This window comes from Acanthopagrus latus, chromosome 1 (assembly GCF_904848185.1).
Source record: "Acanthopagrus latus isolate v.2019 chromosome 1, fAcaLat1.1, whole genome shotgun sequence".
In the NCBI taxonomy this organism is placed as follows: Eukaryota; Metazoa; Chordata; class Actinopteri; order Spariformes; family Sparidae; genus Acanthopagrus; species Acanthopagrus latus.
Window position 1 is genome coordinate 31,610,952 of NC_051039.1, and position 19,754 is coordinate 31,630,705.

General features: G+C 40.2%; 2 protein-coding genes and 1 long non-coding RNA gene across 4 annotated transcripts; 2 read left to right on the top strand and 1 right to left on the bottom strand.

Annotated features, from left to right (window-relative positions):
* The first annotated feature begins 811 nt into the window (after positions 1–811).
* On the top strand, positions 812–8,029 carry naf1 (nuclear assembly factor 1 homolog (S. cerevisiae)). Its single transcript, XM_037108284.1, has 9 exons — positions 812–958; positions 1,405–1,664; positions 1,838–1,979; positions 4,162–4,255; positions 4,352–4,434; positions 4,557–4,717; positions 4,832–4,883; positions 5,890–5,977; positions 6,122–8,029. The coding sequence occupies exons 2-9, from the start codon at positions 1,405–1,407 to the stop codon at positions 6,505–6,507; spliced, it is 1,266 nt and encodes a 421-aa protein (XP_036964179.1). The 5' UTR covers positions 812–958; the 3' UTR covers positions 6,508–8,029.
* A 212-nt stretch (positions 8,030–8,241) lies between these two features.
* Positions 8,242–13,518, top strand: LOC119025016 (CD209 antigen-like protein C). 2 transcript variants are annotated; one of them, XM_037108297.1, is made up of 5 exons: positions 8,242–8,631; positions 9,878–9,985; positions 11,262–11,416; positions 12,738–12,841; positions 12,963–13,518. In XM_037108297.1, exons 1-5 carry the CDS (start codon positions 8,523–8,525, stop codon positions 13,111–13,113), a joined length of 627 nt encoding a protein of 208 aa, XP_036964192.1. In that variant the 5' UTR covers positions 8,242–8,522; the 3' UTR covers positions 13,114–13,518. The 2 variants fall into 2 exon arrangements, with proteins under 2 accessions (XP_036964192.1, XP_036964200.1); XM_037108305.1 differs by having other exon boundaries at positions 11,262–11,407.
* LOC119025029 lies at positions 12,652–19,689 on the bottom strand. The gene is made up of 2 exons (XR_005076670.1): positions 19,124–19,689; positions 12,652–13,085 (listed from the first exon to the last, which is right to left on the bottom strand). It is a non-coding gene; the product is annotated as an uncharacterized LOC119025029 (long non-coding RNA).
* Between the last annotated feature and the right edge of the window lie 65 nt (positions 19,690–19,754).

The following is a 19,754-nucleotide window of genomic DNA, read 5'->3' on the forward strand; positions in this document are numbered from 1 at the left end:
CATCATCAGCAATGGTAGTCTTATATCATCAGTGGTGGATTATTGATATTTTACTTGGCCTTCTTTCAGTAAATGATTCTGATAATACTTACATTTTAGTAAAATTCTGAACACATGGCTTTTACTTGTTATAGAGTAATATGAAGTTGCTGTGTTTCTGTACTGCTCTTAGTTGTATTTAAAGATATGAACACTGCTTCGAACAACATCTGTAGCCTACATGTTGGCTGTGTTACTGTGTAGCCTACTATTGTTTTACTTTTGCTGATAGTTTCTACCAAGTGCTCTAACTCAAGTACTTTTCTTACAGGTACAACACGGAACTGGTTTTAACTGGTTTTAAAACAGTTTAACAAGTTAAATAAGCAAGCAAGAATATCAATAAGAGGATGTCTATTTCTATATAATTAAAACAGCGATTCTTAACGCCCGTTAGTGGTTCAGATTCAAACCAAGGGTGGATAAATAATAAAACAACTTTCTATTGTGGAATACTGAGGATGAATTGGGCAGTCTCACAGCATGAGTATACGGTATAACGCTCTCCTCATAGTTTCAGGTCTTCAGACTGCGCAACAGCTTTGCGCCTACCCGGAAAAACACAGGCCCACGTGTGGTGGATGTAGCAGCCAGCTGTGTCAACTTCACAGACAGGAATGGTTTCGACCGGAATATGAAATCTTTGCCTTCAAAATAAAATATAGGAGGCCTTCGGTATGGTGACATTTCCAAACAAGGTACTAACTGCAGATGTATCAGTTTAGGACTTTTTAATTTGAGTTTATTTTTTTGTATAAGTAAATCCCTATTGTACAGTAATTTAAGATGCACGACCGTAAATGAAGCTTTTATTGTAAAAGTTTAGAAACGGAAGTAGTTCCGTCCATTTTGAGTTTACTTGTGAGCAGTGTCTTGAGGTTCTTCGCAGCACGCACCCAGAAGCCTCACAAACAAACAGGTAATAACTCTAATTAACAACAAAGAAACATTGATACTGTGCACGTATATTGTAAGTGGAAGCTGTCGGAGAGGAGCCCTGCTGGTCCACAGCTCCTGACTCCACCTCGGAACTCAAAACACTGACGCTGTTACACCTCGTTAGCTTTTGAGCTAGTTAGCCGAGTGATGCTCGCATGGACGTCAATCACACTTAATTACATCTCCTGTAGTCACCTTAATTGGTTCATACTGTGCTTTTACTCATATGTCGCCCATTACTGGCCAGTGCTATTTTTAAAAGAAATACATTTCAATGTGTCCATACGTTAGTTTTCAGAAAGGAACTAAATATGTGTCCATGCTGCTTGCCTTATTTGACCCTGTATTAACAGCAGATTACGTACTCAAACTCAGGGTGCCATGTTTAGTGGTTGATCATTTAACATAACCCCCTGTAAATTGCAGATGGATGAAAAACTATCAGAAGAGAATGGACAGACATTACCAGCGCACAAGGAGGAGGAAGAGGAGATGGAGGTTACCATGACAACGCAACTAGAGTGTCTTGTTGTAACCCCAGACGATGCAGACACCTCATCAAATACTCACACACATGGAGAGGAAGCAGAAGATGTACAGGCGGACTCAACAGCAGCAGCACCGTCTTCAGTCAGTGTGTGTAAGACAGAGGACAGTGATGACGATGACTCTGAGGATTCAGACAGGTATTTCCACAGACACTATGCTGCGATAACAGGCTCGTTGTTTTTAGACCACTCATAGTAATTTTGCTCCATTTCTCATCTTTGTTTTTGATATTAATGAAGTTCTTAACAGGAAGCAGTAATGGAATGGAAACAAACGACTGACTCTGATTCTCTCTCTCTCCTGTCCTCAGTGACAGCTCTTCCTCCTCCTCCTCTTCATCATCCAGCTCTTCCTCTTCTTCACCTTCTCCCCGCATGTTTGGGAATGATGACGATGACGAGGGTTTCAGCCAACCAGCCCCCATCAAAACTAGAGACGAAGTCTTGCTCGAGGTCAGTCTGTGATTGTATTTTTGAGGAGTTGGAAGGTTTTCCATTCAGGGTCTACTTCACCAAACGATATTTACTTCTCATTTTTAAAGGGTAATTCCTCTATTTTTAATCCTGGGTCCTATATTTTCATGTTTTGTTGTGGAAAGGATTCATACTCAGCAAAAGTTCTGGAAACAGTACAGTAGATCACTTCAGCCAGCAACTGCTTCATTACTGCAACATAAACCTGTGGGGCAGCTCCGACGGTCAAGTTATGTCCACTTGATGCTGTCTGACTCTCAGAATAACAACCTCAGCCTGTCATGGACAAAAACAAGCACTTTCAGTGGATGATGAACTGTGACAGTCGGAGTTTCCCCAAAGGTTTACATTTACTAACCACAGTTTAATATACACTTGTGGCCCATCAAATTTTGCATTACTACTGCCCATACATTTCTCTCCAAATTGTCTCTCCGTGTGTCAGAGTCCTGCAGTGACAGTGGGCTGATGTGTAACCAGAGAATACCCCTCCTGCAAGTAAATGGCCAATTACTCTTTGTAGGCAAAGGTGCTGGAATAGGGTAGACTCACAGCAGACAGCATAGTGACCACAGTTTAGAGGCAACACTTTGAGGACATTTTGGTTTTGGTGTTACATACAATGACAAGGGATCAAAAACATCGGACAGAAAAGTTATTGTCAGCAAGCAGTGCTCACCTCGTGTCGCTACAATGTGGAAACACTTCAAAGATGAGCATGCACCTGCACTGCTACAGCCACCCAGCAACATTGCGGTGTGGAAGCCGGAGAGCAGAGCAGGTAACGCCATCAGTGAAGCAGCAGTTTCTCTCTTGTGGCTTCAAGCAAACCTATACTACCGCACCAGAAAAACACAAAAAACACCAGTGCAGTTGGGACCTTCATTGCTAAAGACTTAGTGCCCTTCTTCAGTGTTGATGGATCTGGGTTCTCATCCCCTAATAGACGCAATTGATCCATATTACACTGGCCCCCTATGCATTTCTCAGAGGCCAAGTTATTCCGAACTCTATGAAAAGACACACAAAGCCATAGAAGAGGAACTGGATAAAGCACAGAGCCTTGCAATCACCAAGGATAGTTGAAATTAACTAAATAATTATACAGGAATAGGTAGATAACTGATATTGTGCTTTATATCCTGAATGTAGTAAGTATTGTATTCTTATAATAGGCTGAGCATTAGCCATTTCTGAATGTGTGTTTCTCTCAGATTATATATGGGGTATCAGCTGTGAGCTGTCAGGACAAAAGTGTTTTTTACTTTTGAAATAATGTCATGTCTTGTGGCCTACTGACTTCTGAAACAGATTCTGTTTCCATAAAGAATCTATAATAATAAAGAAAATAATGGTAAAAAAAAGCTCTCTTATACTCAAGAGGTTAACATATTTTCAAGCAGCAAGGTTACCGACTCCGAGCACAGCTGCTACAAAAAAATCTAGGGGAAACACTGTGTTTTAAGAATTTTGGAAGTGCAGGGCAAACTATTTCTTTCTTAGCTGAAGCTGACAATGGGACAAAATAAATGTATAGAGAGACCTAGTGGAGCCGTATATTTTCCTGCTTTTTTGTTCTTTGCCAATCACACCTATGATATGTGTTAAATGATAAAATAAGGTGAATAAAATAAAAAATTAGGGACTTCCTGGATCTGTTTGCTCACTCTTCTTCATTTTTTTGTGTATTATAGAGGTATCGGATCGGGACTCGGTATCAGCAGATACTCATAATCAAATGATTCAGACTCGGGGCACATAAACCTGATAGGGACATCCCTACTTCAAATTGTTTTTATTTTTTCAGAAGTTTATTTATGTGCCATTATCCAACACACCAGAAACCTGAGACACTTAAAGTTGTTGCTATAAAGCTAAATAAAGAGAGAATTTTTGATAATAATATTGTAGATTTTCTTTGTCCTCATACAAAAAAGGCCTACCAAACCAAAACTGTAATCGCACACCGTGGACTAACTGTATCTTTGCACCCCTAGTATGAATCATGTAAACATCAGAACATGTAATTAAAATTTAAAAAGAAAATTTTGCAGAATTCCCCTTGTAGGTTTATAGCCCACCTTTTCTGTGTTTTGTTGCATGTTAAACCATACAAACAAATGTACTTTTACACCACGCTGACATGTTGTGTTTGTTGTAGGAACTGCCCTCGGTGGAGGAGGTATGTATCTCATTACCAGAAGATTCAGAACTCCAGCCTGTGGGAACGGTCTCCAGTATTATACAGCAACTTGGTAAATATACACACACACTTACATTCAGGTCACACTTCAGCTTTTATGGATGGATTTCTAACCTGGAAAAACAAACTGTTATTTGTGTGTCTCCAGTTATCATCCAGTCCCTGAAAGACATGCCAGCTCTGACTGATGATAGTATCCTCTTTAGATCTGATAGGCTGGCTTTGGGAAAGGTGGGTGAACCAGCACAGGCTGTCTGTATGACAACCTTCACCTTTGTCAACTCTGCTTTCCTGCATCAGTTTGTTCTCATCTTGTTGGTATCCACATGTCAGTGTATCTGTTTGTGTTTCAGGTGTTCGATGTGTTTGGCCCAGTGTCCAGTCCACTATATATTTTGCGTTTTAACTCTGAAGACCATATCAACAGCAAGGGGCTGACGGTGGGACTGACAGTTTATTATGCACCAGCCATCAAAGAGTGCACAAAATACATCCTCATTCAGCAGCTCAAACTGTAAGTATTGCATAGAGCACATGCAAGCTTTGTTTGTTAAATAATAGTCTTCTAATTATGATGAACTGATATTTGTTTCTGATCACACCTAACTAATACATTACTTTTTTTCAGCTTAAAAGGATCTGATGCATCCTGGAAGAATGACCAAGAGCCACCAGTGGAGGTAAACACACACACAGAATGAGCAAGACATGGCATCATTGGGTCAGTCTGTGTCAAAATGTTATCATTTACATTTTAGATTTCTGTTTCAAACTTCAAACTACTGTCTGTTTGATGCCAGAAAAATGTACAGAACTTTGAGAACTGCATAGTGTTTGGGTAATTTTCAGATCCTTGAAACGGTCTGAGATGGAAATGATTCAGTATGTTCAGAAACATCAGCTCATTGGGCACCCCGCTGGCTCAGTTGGTGGAGGATACGTCCCATGTGCGACTTGCAAGACTTCTGCAGGACTTCTGTCCTGCAGCGGCCCAGGGTTCGAGTCTGACCGGTGGCCCTTTGCTGTGCATCATTCTTCCGGTCTCTCGACCTTTTTCCTGTCACCTCTCTTTCAGAGCCAAAACATACCTTTAAAAAATTAATAAGAAAGAAAGATCAGTTCCTCACAAAAAGTTAAAACATTAGAACATACTGAAAGCATGTGCCAGACAGAGATATTACAGATGGGAGCACATCAGATACCACAATCTCATAAGAATAAATGGACTTCTGATTGACTCTCCTCTGTACACAGATGTATGTGGAAACGGGATGTCAGGGGTAAAAAAACAATTAACTATGCAATTCTCGAAATCCAGTAAAGACATTTACAGGAATAAATAAATGGCATACACATACAATTTGAAACGAAAATGAAAATATAACTAAAAACTTCTATTGATTCTACTATTTGATTTGACACGGAATTACCCCATGCATGATCAAAGAAAGCTGTGATTGTGAATGGGGACATTTGGTGGAAACCTGCAAAAGCTTTAGTAAATCATGTGGTGACTATTCTCTGTTCTTATAGACTGGATTATTGTTTGTTACATCAGCTTAAGATCAAACCGAGTAAATCTGAAAAAGTGATGGTTTAAGACTCCTCCAATTTTGGAAATTTGATAGGGAATTTGCCCTTCTTTACAAGAGTCACTCTCAGTCAATCTGTCTCTCTTCTCTCTAGGCTTTAGATTATAGTGATGACGAGAAGGAGCAGGAAGCTAAGAGGAAAGTGAAAAACTCCAAAAAGAAGAGGGACAATAACAGTCCAGGTATTCACACACATCCAGCAAATGTATTCTCAATAAACAGCAATGTTGACATGTTTGGATAGTTTTAAGGCGTTAAATTTGAATGGGCCCCCCCCCCCCCCCCCCCCGCACACACACACTTCATCTGCTTTTGTTTCTCTCCAGATAATCCTGACCACATTACCCAGGACACCATGCAGCAGCAGCAGCAGCAGCAGCGTAACATCAGGGTTTTCCCACCAAGACATGCAGGGCCTCCATTCAGGCATCAGAACCCAAGGAATAATTATCCACCATTCCAGCATACACACACTCCACCCAGACAGATACACTCACCATCCAGACACACAAACATTCCTCCCATTTACCTCCCACCTCCCTGCCCTTATCCTCTTCCACCTTTCCCACCACCCAATTTCCCCCTCTACCCCCCTCCTCCCTCTTTCTTCAATCCATCTTTCTCTTCTCCTCTCTGGTCACCAAACTCTGTCCCCTTTTCTAACCTCCCTCCTCCTCCTCCACCCCCACCCCCTCCCCCTCCTCCTCAGTGATGCCCAACACATACCCTCTGTACATGTAGACAGTCAGGCTGGACAGCTGGACAAATCAGTCACATGTACTTATCACTGCCGCTGCTTGTCAGCGGTGTTAATTAGGCTTTGCAATCACTGATTATAACAGAGGTCGTTGACTTTCATAGCTGATGGAGCGACATGCTATGACCAACCACATAACCAGCCTTTGTGTTGTTTTTATGATTTATATATCATTTTGACGATATCAGTTTCTTTTTCCCACAGCTATTGATAATAATCAACCATTTGCACCCCAGTCAGAACCTCCTGATGGAATGTCGTCCCTAATCAAAATGGTAATGGTAATTATCACTTCCATCCTGTTCACACATAGAGATTAATACACCAGAAAAGCAGGCTGCTATTCATTGTGAAGTGAACCTCAAAAACATGTTGGCACCATTCACTGTGACTCAAGACTAAGAAGGTTGAGAAATATTCAGCTTGATGCAAAAGTCTTGGCAACAGGCAGTTGTGCTTGTTTAGATTTCCTCGTAAACAAGCGCACATTCTCCCCGAACGTGTCTGCGTAACAGGACTTTGCACAAAGCTGATCGTCACTGTCAATGGCTTCCTTATTGTTGGTATCATTTTATTAAGCTAGATGGACCCCTACTCAGGGAATGAAATATTTCCTCTTGTGCCAATATCTTCTCATGATTATCTAATGAGGTCGTACCACCTAGTAGTTCCAATTTTGTAAATTAGATGCCCAGCACATAATATTAGGGAGCCTGACATGTAAAGTCTGTGGGCTCTGGTGAACACTTAAATGATGTGTTTGAATTTCACCATGAAGCATGTGTCATTATTTGACAGCAAAGCCAATCAAGAGAATATTTATGCAAAGCTTGATGAGTTCTGATGAGTTCTTGATGAATTCTGTGCATTCTGAGCACATGAATTTATGGCAAATGTTGTATCCAATGAAATCAGTTTGTTGTGCACTAAGAGCAACATGTGATCATTCAGTTTCCTACAAACTTCTGGTCAAATATGTGTATGGTGATGATGTATACACACAGACATACAACTTAAATGCTATTTGAATTCATGTGGTTTTTCTGTTGCTCACCAGTCATGTCAGTTTTTTTGTTTCTTTCATTATAGTTGTCTTAAAAAATGCAGCACAATATGATCTGTTGTCATCCGTATGCTGTTGTTGCCTTCATACAGTCCTGTGTCCAAAAAATGGAAGAGCAATATGGTGGTTTTTAGAAAATTGACTATTGGAAACAACTTTTTAGGATAGATACCAGCAGCCACATGTCTCCAGACCTGATATGATATGAAGGTGAGAGGATGATTGGACTTGAACTGATCTTTTCATTTCACTAACTGAGCTGTGAAACCAGGACATGTCATTGTCTCTCATTTGCAATGCTGTAAATATGTATTTCTTTTACCAGTATGCTTTGTAAATGTCTTCATTCATCTGATGAGCTGTGTCAATGTCAAATAAATGTCTTTATACACGCTGAACAGGCAGTATTTTCAGCCACATTTGTTTGTGTAATGTGTTTTGCTCACACTGTTGTGTGAAGCTTTGTGTTCACACTCCACCACATCCTTTTCTCAACACACTTAATGAAACTGCAGTCTGGCACGAGACTTCCATAACCACAAGCCCAGAATGTTGAAAGAGCATTTTATTTAATCTAAAAGTCTAATTTAAACCATAAACAGAGAAAGCAATCATTATACACAAAATGGTCAAACTGTTAAAAAAAATCTATGTAAAGATTCTCCAATTGCACTAAACAACCATAAACAAATAGTTTGTTACAAAACCAGAAAAAGAATCCCCCTCCCCACAGAGACACACACACAAACAAAAGAATCAAATCCATTTAGTGTTTTTAGGTTGAAACATTCGATGGGGCTGCACTTCCTCTAAACTAGACAGGGGGCAATGACAGGAAAAGAGGCATGTGTTCAAGTGCTGCACAACAGAAGACATCAGAAGAACTTCTCACTGCAGCAACTTCAAAATGTCAGCGTTCTTTCATTCAAGTGAGTCTGATGTCCACATTGAAGTTGGTGAGTATCAGGAATTCCCCAAATCTGAGTGTGCTGCTGTGGAGAGCTCTCCGAAGCCAAGTAAGTAATCTTATGTTATTTCAGGGTGGTATCTACGGGTAAATAGAGATAGAGTAATACAGTTTTTTATCCAGTAGATGTCACCATAAGACTTCTGTTGGTGAATTTAATTTAGATCTGGTGCAAGAGTTCTGAAATGATTTTTTTTTTTTTGTTTCATTCACTTGTCAAACTCTATCAATCCAAAAACACAGTCAATAACCATAAAAAAACCATCATACCCCCTGTAAAAACCTTTAGATTATAGATAGTGCTGCTGAAGTGAAGACTTCTGTCTCAGAGGAAAAACTTTAAGATAGATTGTCAAATTCCATAATTCATGTATATCACTATGAAACCGGCAATAATAGTAATACATTTTCATAAAGACGGTTAGCTTTGTATGGCAAACTTTTTGATGTTTTATGTTCAAATATGCAAATTAGGGAGTTTCCAATCAGCATGAATATTCCACTGTAAAAGAAATGAAATCTGAACAGTGGATGAAGCCAGGTCCAAAGTGTTTGTTTTATTTGTTTTATGTTGTTGACATGTTAGGGTCAAAGCTTTGGACAGAGGGAATTTTGGATCTCTCTTTTATCATTCATCTATGTTACTAAGAAATATCACAGTGAAACTTCCCCAGCAGATATTAATATGATTAAATTTGTATCCATGGTTTTCTCATTTGTATCTTTGTGTTCCAAAGATCTGGTTAAATATGTGCTAATTTGCATCAATATGAAAAACATAAATCTGCACTTTTTAAAGTATACATCAGAAAACTTCATTTTGTTTAGTCGTTGGTTTTATTTTTTCTTTTACACAGATAGACCTCAACTCATTCTTGAGCTCTGGGGTTGATTCCGATGTTTCAGATGTAAAAGTTCTGTTCTCTATATATCAGCCAATAAACAGACACTTTTTAATCTTGATGCTCCCTCAAAAACTTGTGGCAAACATGTAACAAGAGGCCGGATATTTTATGGATAAATGATTAGCTTTGTGACATCGGTGCACCGAAACAAACTATGGTGAATTTCATAATTGTAAATCAAACCAAGAATTTTTTTCTGCATTATAACTTCTAAATTAATATTCTGTATGTGCAGACAGCAATGTGTGTGTAATAGGCCAGTTGAATGATAATATCAGCCAACTGATCTGTTGGTCAGCCTGTAATACCAGATATATTCTTGAACAGGGAAAACATTGAGCTGATAAAGTGTTCTCCCTCTCCCTCCCTGTCTGTGTATGTGTTGTACAGAGTTAAGACATCTCAGCGTGGTTCTGCTGAGCTTTGGCGTGCTGTGTGTTCTTCAAGCGATTCTGAACATCACTCTGAGACTTGCTGTGGGTGAGCCCACAACTAAAGGTAGACTGGCAGACAGCTCTATCAAACATTTTATTGTCTTTTAGCTCATTATTTTGGCTTCACATCCTCTAACTTTATTCTTACTACGCAGCACCAATCACCAGAAAGACAAAGATGACTAAAGAGACACAAAAAGCTATATGGAGTCACAGTGCACACTTGTCATAAGGGTAGAGTTGGGAGGTCAGAAGGGTTAGGGTCAGGGTTGTAAGGTTGGAACAGAGCGGTACGGTGAAGTGTAAAGGTTACATGGCCCTTCAAACAGAGGTTTTAAGAGGCACACTTTAAACTAAGTGTTGCTTCTTTTCTTTATAGGAAACAAAAAACAATCACCACTGGTTTGCCGATGTCTTTGTAGCTAATACTCTAGCTAACATTACATTGTTACTGGTTGTCTGTGCATGGCACTCCTGTATTTTGACATATTTTAATGGTGCATTCCCCTCTTTGATGTTATATAACATCCAAAATATATCTTATGTCCCGCGGTGACGTTGTTGCTCTTGGTACTGCTCCTCTAATATCAGTGCAGACTGCCAAGTCAGGAGCACGGCTTGCTAATGTTGCTCTGTGATTTTGGGATGTGTAAATAGGCAACTGTTCACCATTACAACTTCATTGTTCAAAGAGTAAAAGATAAGTTGTAATTACTGTAAATATGCAGTATTTCAAGTCTATACAATTATATATTGTGTGCACTGTATTTAGAGAGTGTAATATAGTTACTGATGTAGTATAGTACTACCGGGATTAAAATAATAAAATGTATATACAGTAGCAGTATGAACAGTAATTTGATCTGTCCACATGTCCAGTAAATTGCTTGCTGCAAAGAACAACATTCTGGCTGAAATATAAATATGAACTAGTGATATTTAAAGGGCCACTTCACCCAAATGACAAAACACTGTACATATATTTCCCTCATTTACCACTCATGGTCTGTAGCAATGCAGCAACTTTCCACAAGCGATGTGAACAAATTAAAAAAATAAAAGGTATTTCATATTACAAAATGTGTGTATTTTTATGTGAGGTTTAAAAAAAGCTTCCTAATAGCTGTAACTCTGTTCTGCAGTACAATCAGTATAAACTGCTATGAACTCATGCAAGTTTGATTCAGCCACATATTTCACATATCTTTCATGTAGCTTTGAGCCTTGTTGTGCTCACGTGCAGCTTCCTCTTCTCTGTTGCATCATGGCACTGCTCTGTCCACATGTTCAATATTGTGACATGTTGTGTTTGGACATACTGTCTGTGTTTCCGTGTTGAGGTGAGAAACAAGAAATTAGCTGTCCACAGGACTGGATGATGTTTGGCTCCAGTTGTTACTACATTTCCTCACAGAGGAGTAACTGGGACAACAGCCGGCAAGACTGTCTGCAGAGAGAAGCTGACCTCGTCATCATCAACAGCAAGGTGGAACAGGTACCTATATATACCTGTACACCATTGCAAATTGAGAACTTCTACACTTTAGAAGTCAGTAAACAGAAAATTCCAATGTTAGTACAAATGCACACACATTAATAAGCATTCATACACACAAATTCACAGGTGTCAGTGAGATGAGATGGTTGAGGTGAGTATTGACAGGGGTCACACAATACATTGTTAACAGGACTGAAAATGAGAACAGTCAGTGGTTTGAGTTCCCAGCTGCTGAAGGCAGGAAAGGTGATAATGATGAGGTAGATAAATGTGTTTTGCCTCCTAAATGTGTAGAGGTAGGTTGTTACAGAGAACTGGAGGTCTGTGAGTGAAGGTTCTATTGAATCAGGGAACAGCAAACTATCTGGCATTAAGGGAACGCAAAGGTATGAGGAGAAACAAGGCTGGAGATGTATGAGTGCATCAGTCTATTTAAGGCTTTATAGGTTAGGAGGAGGGTATTGAATTTTTGATATAAGTGTATGCGTTATATCTTGAAACTTCTTACATTATGGGAGGACTCTGAATGCTGCGCTTGGACCAATTGAAGTGCTTTTGTTGCTGTTTTAGGTAGACTAGAGTACATTACACTAATCAATTGTAGAGAGTGTGAAGGGTGTACAAGGATTTCAGCATCTGATTTTGTTAAATTATGGCGTACTCTGGCTATTTTATGGAGGTGGAAGAAGGCAGTTCATGTTATATGCTTGATGTGAGGTTCAAATGAAAGAGACTTATCAGAATACTTTCCCTAGGCTTTTTAACTGTATGGGTCTGAGAAACTGTGCAGCTATCAAGGCTAATGGTGAAATCAGTGAAGAATGAGATGAATCTGTCTGGACTATTCTGAGCAATCAGATGCAGGAAATTCTCACACTTCCAGTGCTGGACCTCTGACAGACATGATTAAAGCTCAACCAGCTGGGAGGACTCATAAGATGTCAGGGGAAGATATATTTGTATCATCTGCATAGCAAATGTACATTATGTTGGGTTGTTTGAAGATGTGACCCAAGGGCAGCATATAGACACAGCACAAGAGAGGACCCAGCACTGATCCCTGTGGAACACCAAATCTGACCTCTTAGCAGGAGGACATGATATTATTGTTTGTGACACTTGTGTTGTTTTTTTTTTTCAAATCAAGACCAATAAGAAAGGACAATGTTGTGTTCCACAGTGTCAAAGTCATGTAACAGCAAGACAGATGAGAGATCCATGGTGGCTAGTAGTTCATTCCCAAGGGCATATTTTTATTCAGTGTGACAGTGTGTGTCTATCTGAGGCTGTTGTTTATGAGGATGTTGATTTCTTCCAGGCCTTCCTCACTGGATTCACTATGGCAGCGTGGGTTGGTATGACGGACAGGGAGGAGGAAGGATCTTGGATGTGGGTTGATGGGACACCAGTGAACAAAGACAGGTGAGATTGATGAACATATAGACAATTATCCTCAAATATTCTAGTCTGTTCATGCAAATCTGCTGCCACGTTGATCTGAACAGTGCGCTCAGTCACACAGGATGCTTTGTTCTGTCTGTAGGTTGCAGTGGGCCAAAGGGCAGCCTGATGGAGCATTTGGAGGAGAAGACTGTGGTGATCTTCGCGCAATGATTAACTTCACTGGCTTGAATGATTATAACTGCTTAGCTAGGAGCAGGTGGATCTGTGAAAAAAAAAGTAGAGTAGCTTAACTTGTGTGGATATGTTCATTGCTCCTTCACTTTCCTTTGCTGTCACTAGTCCAGATCTTGTGTTGGTAAAAATAAAAGAAGCACAGAGGGAGCAGCAGGGATGCTTTGTTGATGATGATGTGCTGTCATTAACCAAGTAAGAATATATTAAAAGCTGCTTACTATGTCTTTGAAATGTAGCTGTTCAGTCCATCTATCCATTTTCTGCATCCCACAGGGGAAGGTCATTATAGATCCATATCTGACAGTTATAAGTTTCTCTTGGGTGCTGAGACCATGAGCTGTAAAACAGCATCTGCCCTCAGTCGGACTACAGCAGCGATGTTCATTTATTCCAACCTAATAACTCCCTGCAGATCCCAAGTCTCTACATTGTGAGTGTGACCAGTTGTGTGTGATGACTGACAAACATCATACCATCAAATGAAAAGCAGAAAGTGAGGGGCTGGCGATGTTCTTTCTTTCTTCTGGTTACACTGGTCTTACACTCTAGGTTAATCAGCTTGTTAGGCCACCAGGATTTCTCATTTCCAGACCGGAGCCAGGCCTCGATCAAACTGTCAAAACCAAGCTGTGGTTTTCAAATATAACTGAAGAATCTGTCACTGCTATGACGTTAACTTGCCTCAGATGTTTTCAGAAAAACTTAGTTTAGTGTACTGATTAGCAGAAACCAATGGACCTGGTTGTGTCAGACAATTTATGTCAAAATGTTTGTTCATGCAGCAAGTCTTTTTGTCTGTGAATACTGCACTAACAAGTGAGTATAAGACAATACTGTTGTGGACATTAGTAACAGTGTGCCCAGTCATTCTCATTGCTGCCCTGAGTGTGGTTTCAAAATGACATTTGTCTTCCATTTTTTAGTGGCTGCTAATGATTGGCTTAGATTATTTCAGGGTGACACATTTTGGATATAATAAATATTTGATCCATTGCTCACTGCTTCTTCTTCCACTGCTGCTTATATAACAGGATCTGGTTAATATATATATAATATTTCTTTATCCTCTTGTAACCCACATTTGCAGTAATTTACAGATTTTGTTGAAGTTCAGTTATCTACTCATCATCTACTTTATCCTTCAGTTTACTTGAAACTACCTCTATCCCAAACAAATGTCTTATTGAGCTTTGCCAGACCACAAATGTCCAAAACGCGGCTAGATATCCAAAAACAAAAAAAAAAAACGGATATGCCAAATAATACTGTGAACTACTTATTCCAAGATGATGATAAAGATGAAGAGCTTCATCTGAGAAGCGCAGAGGAGATGTCAAACTAAATCAAGTAAGAGGAAACAGAGTGCCTTCCTTGTTCTTCCTCACTTACTCTACGCCCTCTAGTCCGTCAACTTCTTATCCTTAAGGGCTCCTCTCCATCTCTCCTCCATGGGACTGCCTGCCCTCAAGATCTCTTCTTCATTTTCAAACATCTGTTTCATTCTTATCTGTAGCTAAGAATTATATAACAGCGATGTACAGTGAAAATAATAAATGACATTGTAAAATAAAACCATAAGTAAGTCATACTGGTTAACATCAAATACACTCATGTGGTGCTGGTATTTCCTAATATCACATATGTTAAAGGTTATCTCATCAGATAGCAAATTGGTATCCTGTAAATTATCAGATTTTGAAGCAGAGTGTTATGATACCAAAACTATTACATATTCTGAAACAGAAGACATATATTTACACATTCAAGTCGACAGTTGATGTAAAATAAATGTAAAAATATCTGTTTAAAGGTAAAAAATACAAGTGTTATCAGTAGGATGTACTTAAAATATCTAAAGGAAAAGTACTTATCGAAAAATACAACATTATTACAGTGTTAATATTGTCATGTCATCATCTCTAATCACTTTATGCCTCTGCCAATCCCAGCTGTCTCTGGGTGAAGGCAGGGTACATCCTGAAGAAGTTGCAGCTCATTGCAGCCCCTCACTGATGGCAGCTGCACATCAGGAGCAATTTGGGGTTCAGTATCTTGCTCAAGGACACTTTGACACGCAGCTCAGCTCAGCCCGGGGGGAGCCGGGATCAGAGCCAGCGACCTTCCAGTCACCAGCCGACCTGCTCTATCCGCTGAGCTACAGCCACCCCCACAGTGTTAATATTGACATATTTAATTGTTAAGTAGTATTTATAGTTTAATGTGGTTTCAGATGGTTTACTCCAGTATGCATAATACAAATCTAAGTGATTGGGAGGTAATTTACAGCAGAGGAAATCAGAAAAACACTAAATTATCAAAGGTGAAAGGAAATTCCTTCTCTGAATCTCTACTTGATCTTTGCCTTTGCCTGAAATATTGGATCATTTGAGCACTGTGGGCCTCAAACTGTTGAAATGAAACCGTCTTAAAAAATGTACAGGTGCCCTACTGGCAATGACTGACTGGTAATCTGGAAATTGGGCAGATGCCAGAGGGGCACTCATGGGTCGTTTGGGCCAGCCGACCAATCAGAGAGCAGCCTCAATTGTGTCTCTCAGCCCACTTTCAAGCGTCAGTAACATTCTTGCACTAAATTAAAGCCAAATTTCTCCAATTCCTTCACATTAATAAGAAAAGGAATCTAATCAGTATTAGTAGTAGTATACGCCACATTTGAATATCTAATATCATGGTCATGGTTACCTTTTATAGTCACAAATGTTTGTATCAGTCTGCATTGTTTTGTAGCGAAATTTCTTGTTCAGATGTTCAAAAGCGTGCATGGTTTGAAATAAAACAAATCTACCTGCATTTTTTTATTGATTATTTGTTTGCAAAAGTTAAAATGAAGCGATGCCTTCGGGGAATTTCGAGACTGAATCGAGTAGACTGATTGTCGGAAGACTGAGATGAAGCTAGCAAAAAAATAATCGAGGCATGAAGTGACACAGGGTGGGAGCAGAGAAAAGAGAGAGAAATATAAGAGAGCACTGTTGGATGACAGTGCAAAATTCTGCAAACTGACTGATTCATTTTTAAAATCAAGTGCAGCTTCAGCTAGCACTAGCGCAAATACTGCTAGCACTAATGTTAGCGACACGGTTGAGCCAGGACACCAGGGAGAAAGACAGGACAGTGAGGAATCTGAGCAAGAGTAGGAACAAAGCATGAGCAAGAGGAGGATTAAGAGGTAGACATGGATAACTGTGTGATGGTAAGACATGTTTTTATTATGGAGCGGCTGGCTCTGATGATTTATTCATTTATTTTATGCATTGGGGTTGTGCATTGCTCTGGTGCAGTTGTTTATAGCATGGGAGTTTATGTTATCTATCAACAGTGCGTGTTCTTTACATTTGTCAAAAGTTTGCTTGTTTTTCCTTCCTTCCATCCCCTGGAGTGGAACAGATTAGGGCAAAGAGGAGGATACATAACAAAAGGACCTAATGCCAAAATTCAGGAGTAATACAGTAGATAGTGGAATATCAGTAAGTATGGAGTATCAGCAGTAGATACAGAGTAGCACATAAAGACAGAAATCCATGTTGGAGCGCGCATCACGCACTGTGTGTAGGGCACCAAGTGCTGAGGGGGCACCAAGAATGAGGAGGATATGTCTGCAGACCTGGAAGCTGCAGACTCAAACCCACAGTTCTGGGAGCACAGTTCTAGGGAGGAGATGTCTGCAGACCCGGAGGCTGATGTTCAGAAACAGCAAAGTGTACTTAGCATAGTGTCATTTAACAACGCATATTTTGGTGTTTGCAATGCATAATAAACCCACGACCATCTTTAGTATTGTCATCTCTCTTTTAAAAAGCAAGAAATATGTGTGTGTGTCTGTCTGTGTATGTGTGCCTCAAATATCTCTGCAGATCAGGATCAGACTGATCTGAGAGTTTCAACATGGCTGCTGTGTGGTTCAAGGGTGTGCCACGCCTTTTTGCAAAAATTGCCGTCACGTTTGGTTTGTGTCTGGTGCAGGAAGAAATGGTAAAAACAGTGTTTTGTCACAAAAGTGTCCGCAAGCAGCAAGTTTGGTTGCTGAGGAACAGGAAGTTGTGTGAGGGACGCTGGTGGTGATACCAGACATCGACAGAGATGGCGAGTTTTGAGAGCTGAGAGACTTACAGAGACGTACAGTCACACATGTGAGGTTGTGCTGTAAGTAATGACATCAAACAAGGCAAGGTAGATAGTTTTTAAGATGAAATATAATGGTATAATCCCTGATGTCCCATCTTCAAACACAACCTCATTTGGCCAGCCATGAAAAAGCTACTTCACCTCCCACTTTTCTATTGGAATACATGCTTCCTACAGGCAATGCACTAGTTCAGTAGAATTGTAGGCTACAGTCTCTCACACAAATTAGGTGAGGTGCGGGATGTGCAGTGCGACAGAAACTCAGACTTTTAGTCACTGCTATAGCTAGCTTAGTTACAGCTGAAGTTGACAGAAGCTACATGACAAAATGAACTGGAGTTTTGATTGCAGTTATGTCAGGATGCAAAGGCACGGACGATACACTAGAAAAACATCATGAAGGAATTATGCTTAGTGCACCAAAATGGCTAGCAATGGCACTGAAGAGGATGATAACTGACCTGCTCAAGAGGTCAGTGAGGTTAAAAAGTAAATCACTGGGGGGATGGTGATGGGAACGGGAGTTCTTTTTACTGTACTGAATCTCTAGAATCCATTCATTAAAATGATTTGTTCAAAAGATTTGTTCACCGAATCGTTCAGTGCTCTCCAACTAGTGATGGGAACGGCAGTTTTTTTTACTGAACTGAATCTCTAGAATCCTTCAGTAAAGTGATTTGTTCAAAAGATTCGTTCACCGAATCGTTCAGTGCTCTCCAACTCCCTGAACTGATAAGCAGCCAAACGATCCGTCACTCAGTTAATAATTCAGCCCTGAGGTTCACGTTCACTTACTGAGGGACGGTGTGCAATCATTCGCGGGAGACGCAGCGCTGCTCTGAGTGGTATACATGCACTAAAATTATTACACGGTGAAAGTGTCCTCTGTGCACAGTAAAATCACTTAACATGATGCTACACGGATGTTAGCAACACAACGCTAATTTTAGCCGTACAGTTACTAAACATGAATCATGAGAATCATGAGTGAGAGACACAGCGCCACTTTCACCACACGAGAATCACGTCCTCAGCGTCAGTTCGCTGCCTGCAGTAGGTTCACGAATCATGAACGAATCACAGCGCGAACGTGATTCACGTCCTGGCGTCCCTCGTTCGCGAACAACCTGCTGAAGACATGAATCACGTTCCCGCTGTCACTGAATCAGCGTGAATCAGTAAAAAGCGTGACGTTCGCGACGGCAGCTGCTGAGAATTACATTCGCGAACGTGAGTGACTTTTACTGTGCAGTAAAATCACTTAAGATGATGCTACACGGATGTTAGCAACACAGCAATAATTTTAGCAGTACGGTTACTGAATGTGAATCATCTCCTCTGCCCTGGGTGAGTGACACAGCGCCATTGCCAGCACAGTACCTGGACGAGAATCACGTCCTCACAGTTCTCTGATTGAGTCGCGGCAGTTCTCGGCCAGCATGATCGCGGCTGAGCTCAACCGAACTGAGAAAGGAACAAATCAGTCCATGAAGTGATCCTGTTCACTTCATTCACTTAAAAGATCCGTTCGTTAGAACGACACGTTCGCGACCGACACAACACTAGTGTCGCTGCTCTGAGCTCTGCTGAGTTTACACAAACCTTCTACATTAAACACTACAATACCTTTCACTTCTGGTTATTGATTGATTGAGTCAAACACAGATATGTAGAATTATGTGTTTTTTAATAAAACAAACTGATTTAGATGTTAGCTTAGCGTCGCCATTTCTAATGTTGCATTAGCCAGCTAACCAGCAGTAAGTTACAACATCACAATACACTGTCATGGATGCTAACAAAGCTAGCCTGACAGCTATCAGTGCTAGCAGCGGCTCTGTTGGTAGTTTCCGTTCAGTCAGATAATATGAGGTGTTTACTTACAGGTGAATGAGACGTGATGTAGCAACTTGTTGTTACCTGTTGTGATGAAAACGATGACCTCATACTCCCGCTGCTCGCGAGGACTCGGACTCCCTCGGCGGTTTCCGGCAGTTAGTATCGGGGATTCTAGACCGGAAGTTACACGCGGAAACAACATCATAACATCCGGTTACTTTTCAGAATACAACAATCCGTGTCGATGCCAGCGCAAAAAAAAAAAAAAAAAAAAAAACATTTTGGGTGAACTTATCCTTTGATACATCAATAATTATAATTAATATAAATATATATTTTGATGAGAGTACTTTCACTAAAGTAATATTTTCAATGCAGGACTTTTACTTGTACTCGTGTTTTTACACTGTTGTTTCACTATTTTAATGAAGTAAAGGATCTGAGTATTTCCTCCACAACTGAGAAAATACAACAGAGTAAAAATGGTTTAAATGGTTTTACTTTACATCACTACCTGCAGAAAAAACTTCAACCAGACTGTTAAAACACACAGTGTCAGATTTTCCATAAAGAGCAGCTGGTAACATCCACCACAAGGTGGCGCAGCCTGCACACCAGGCTCCACCTGTGCTGTAATGCATCAGTGTTCAAACAGGCAATCAGGTGCAAATACAACATTACAGGAGGTCTTTCTTACAGTAATAATTCCTCC

Coding starts and splice junctions, on each gene's coding strand:
- naf1 (XM_037108284.1), top strand. CDS start 1,405: ATGGATGAAAAACTATCAGAAGAGAATGGACAGACATTACCAGCGCAC. Junction 4,256..4,351: donor CAGTATTATACAGCAACTTG/GTAAATATACAC, acceptor GTGTGTCTCCAG/TTATCATCCAGTCCCTGAAA. Junction 4,435..4,556: donor ATAGGCTGGCTTTGGGAAAG/GTGGGTGAACCA, acceptor TTTGTGTTTCAG/GTGTTCGATGTGTTTGGCCC.
- LOC119025016 (XM_037108297.1), top strand. CDS start 8,523: ATGTCAGCGTTCTTTCATTCAAGTGAGTCTGATGTCCACATTGAAGTT. Junction 8,632..9,877: donor GGAGAGCTCTCCGAAGCCAA/GTAAGTAATCTT, acceptor TGTGTTGTACAG/AGTTAAGACATCTCAGCGTG. Junction 11,417..12,737: donor TCAACAGCAAGGTGGAACAG/GTACCTATATAT, acceptor GATTTCTTCCAG/GCCTTCCTCACTGGATTCAC.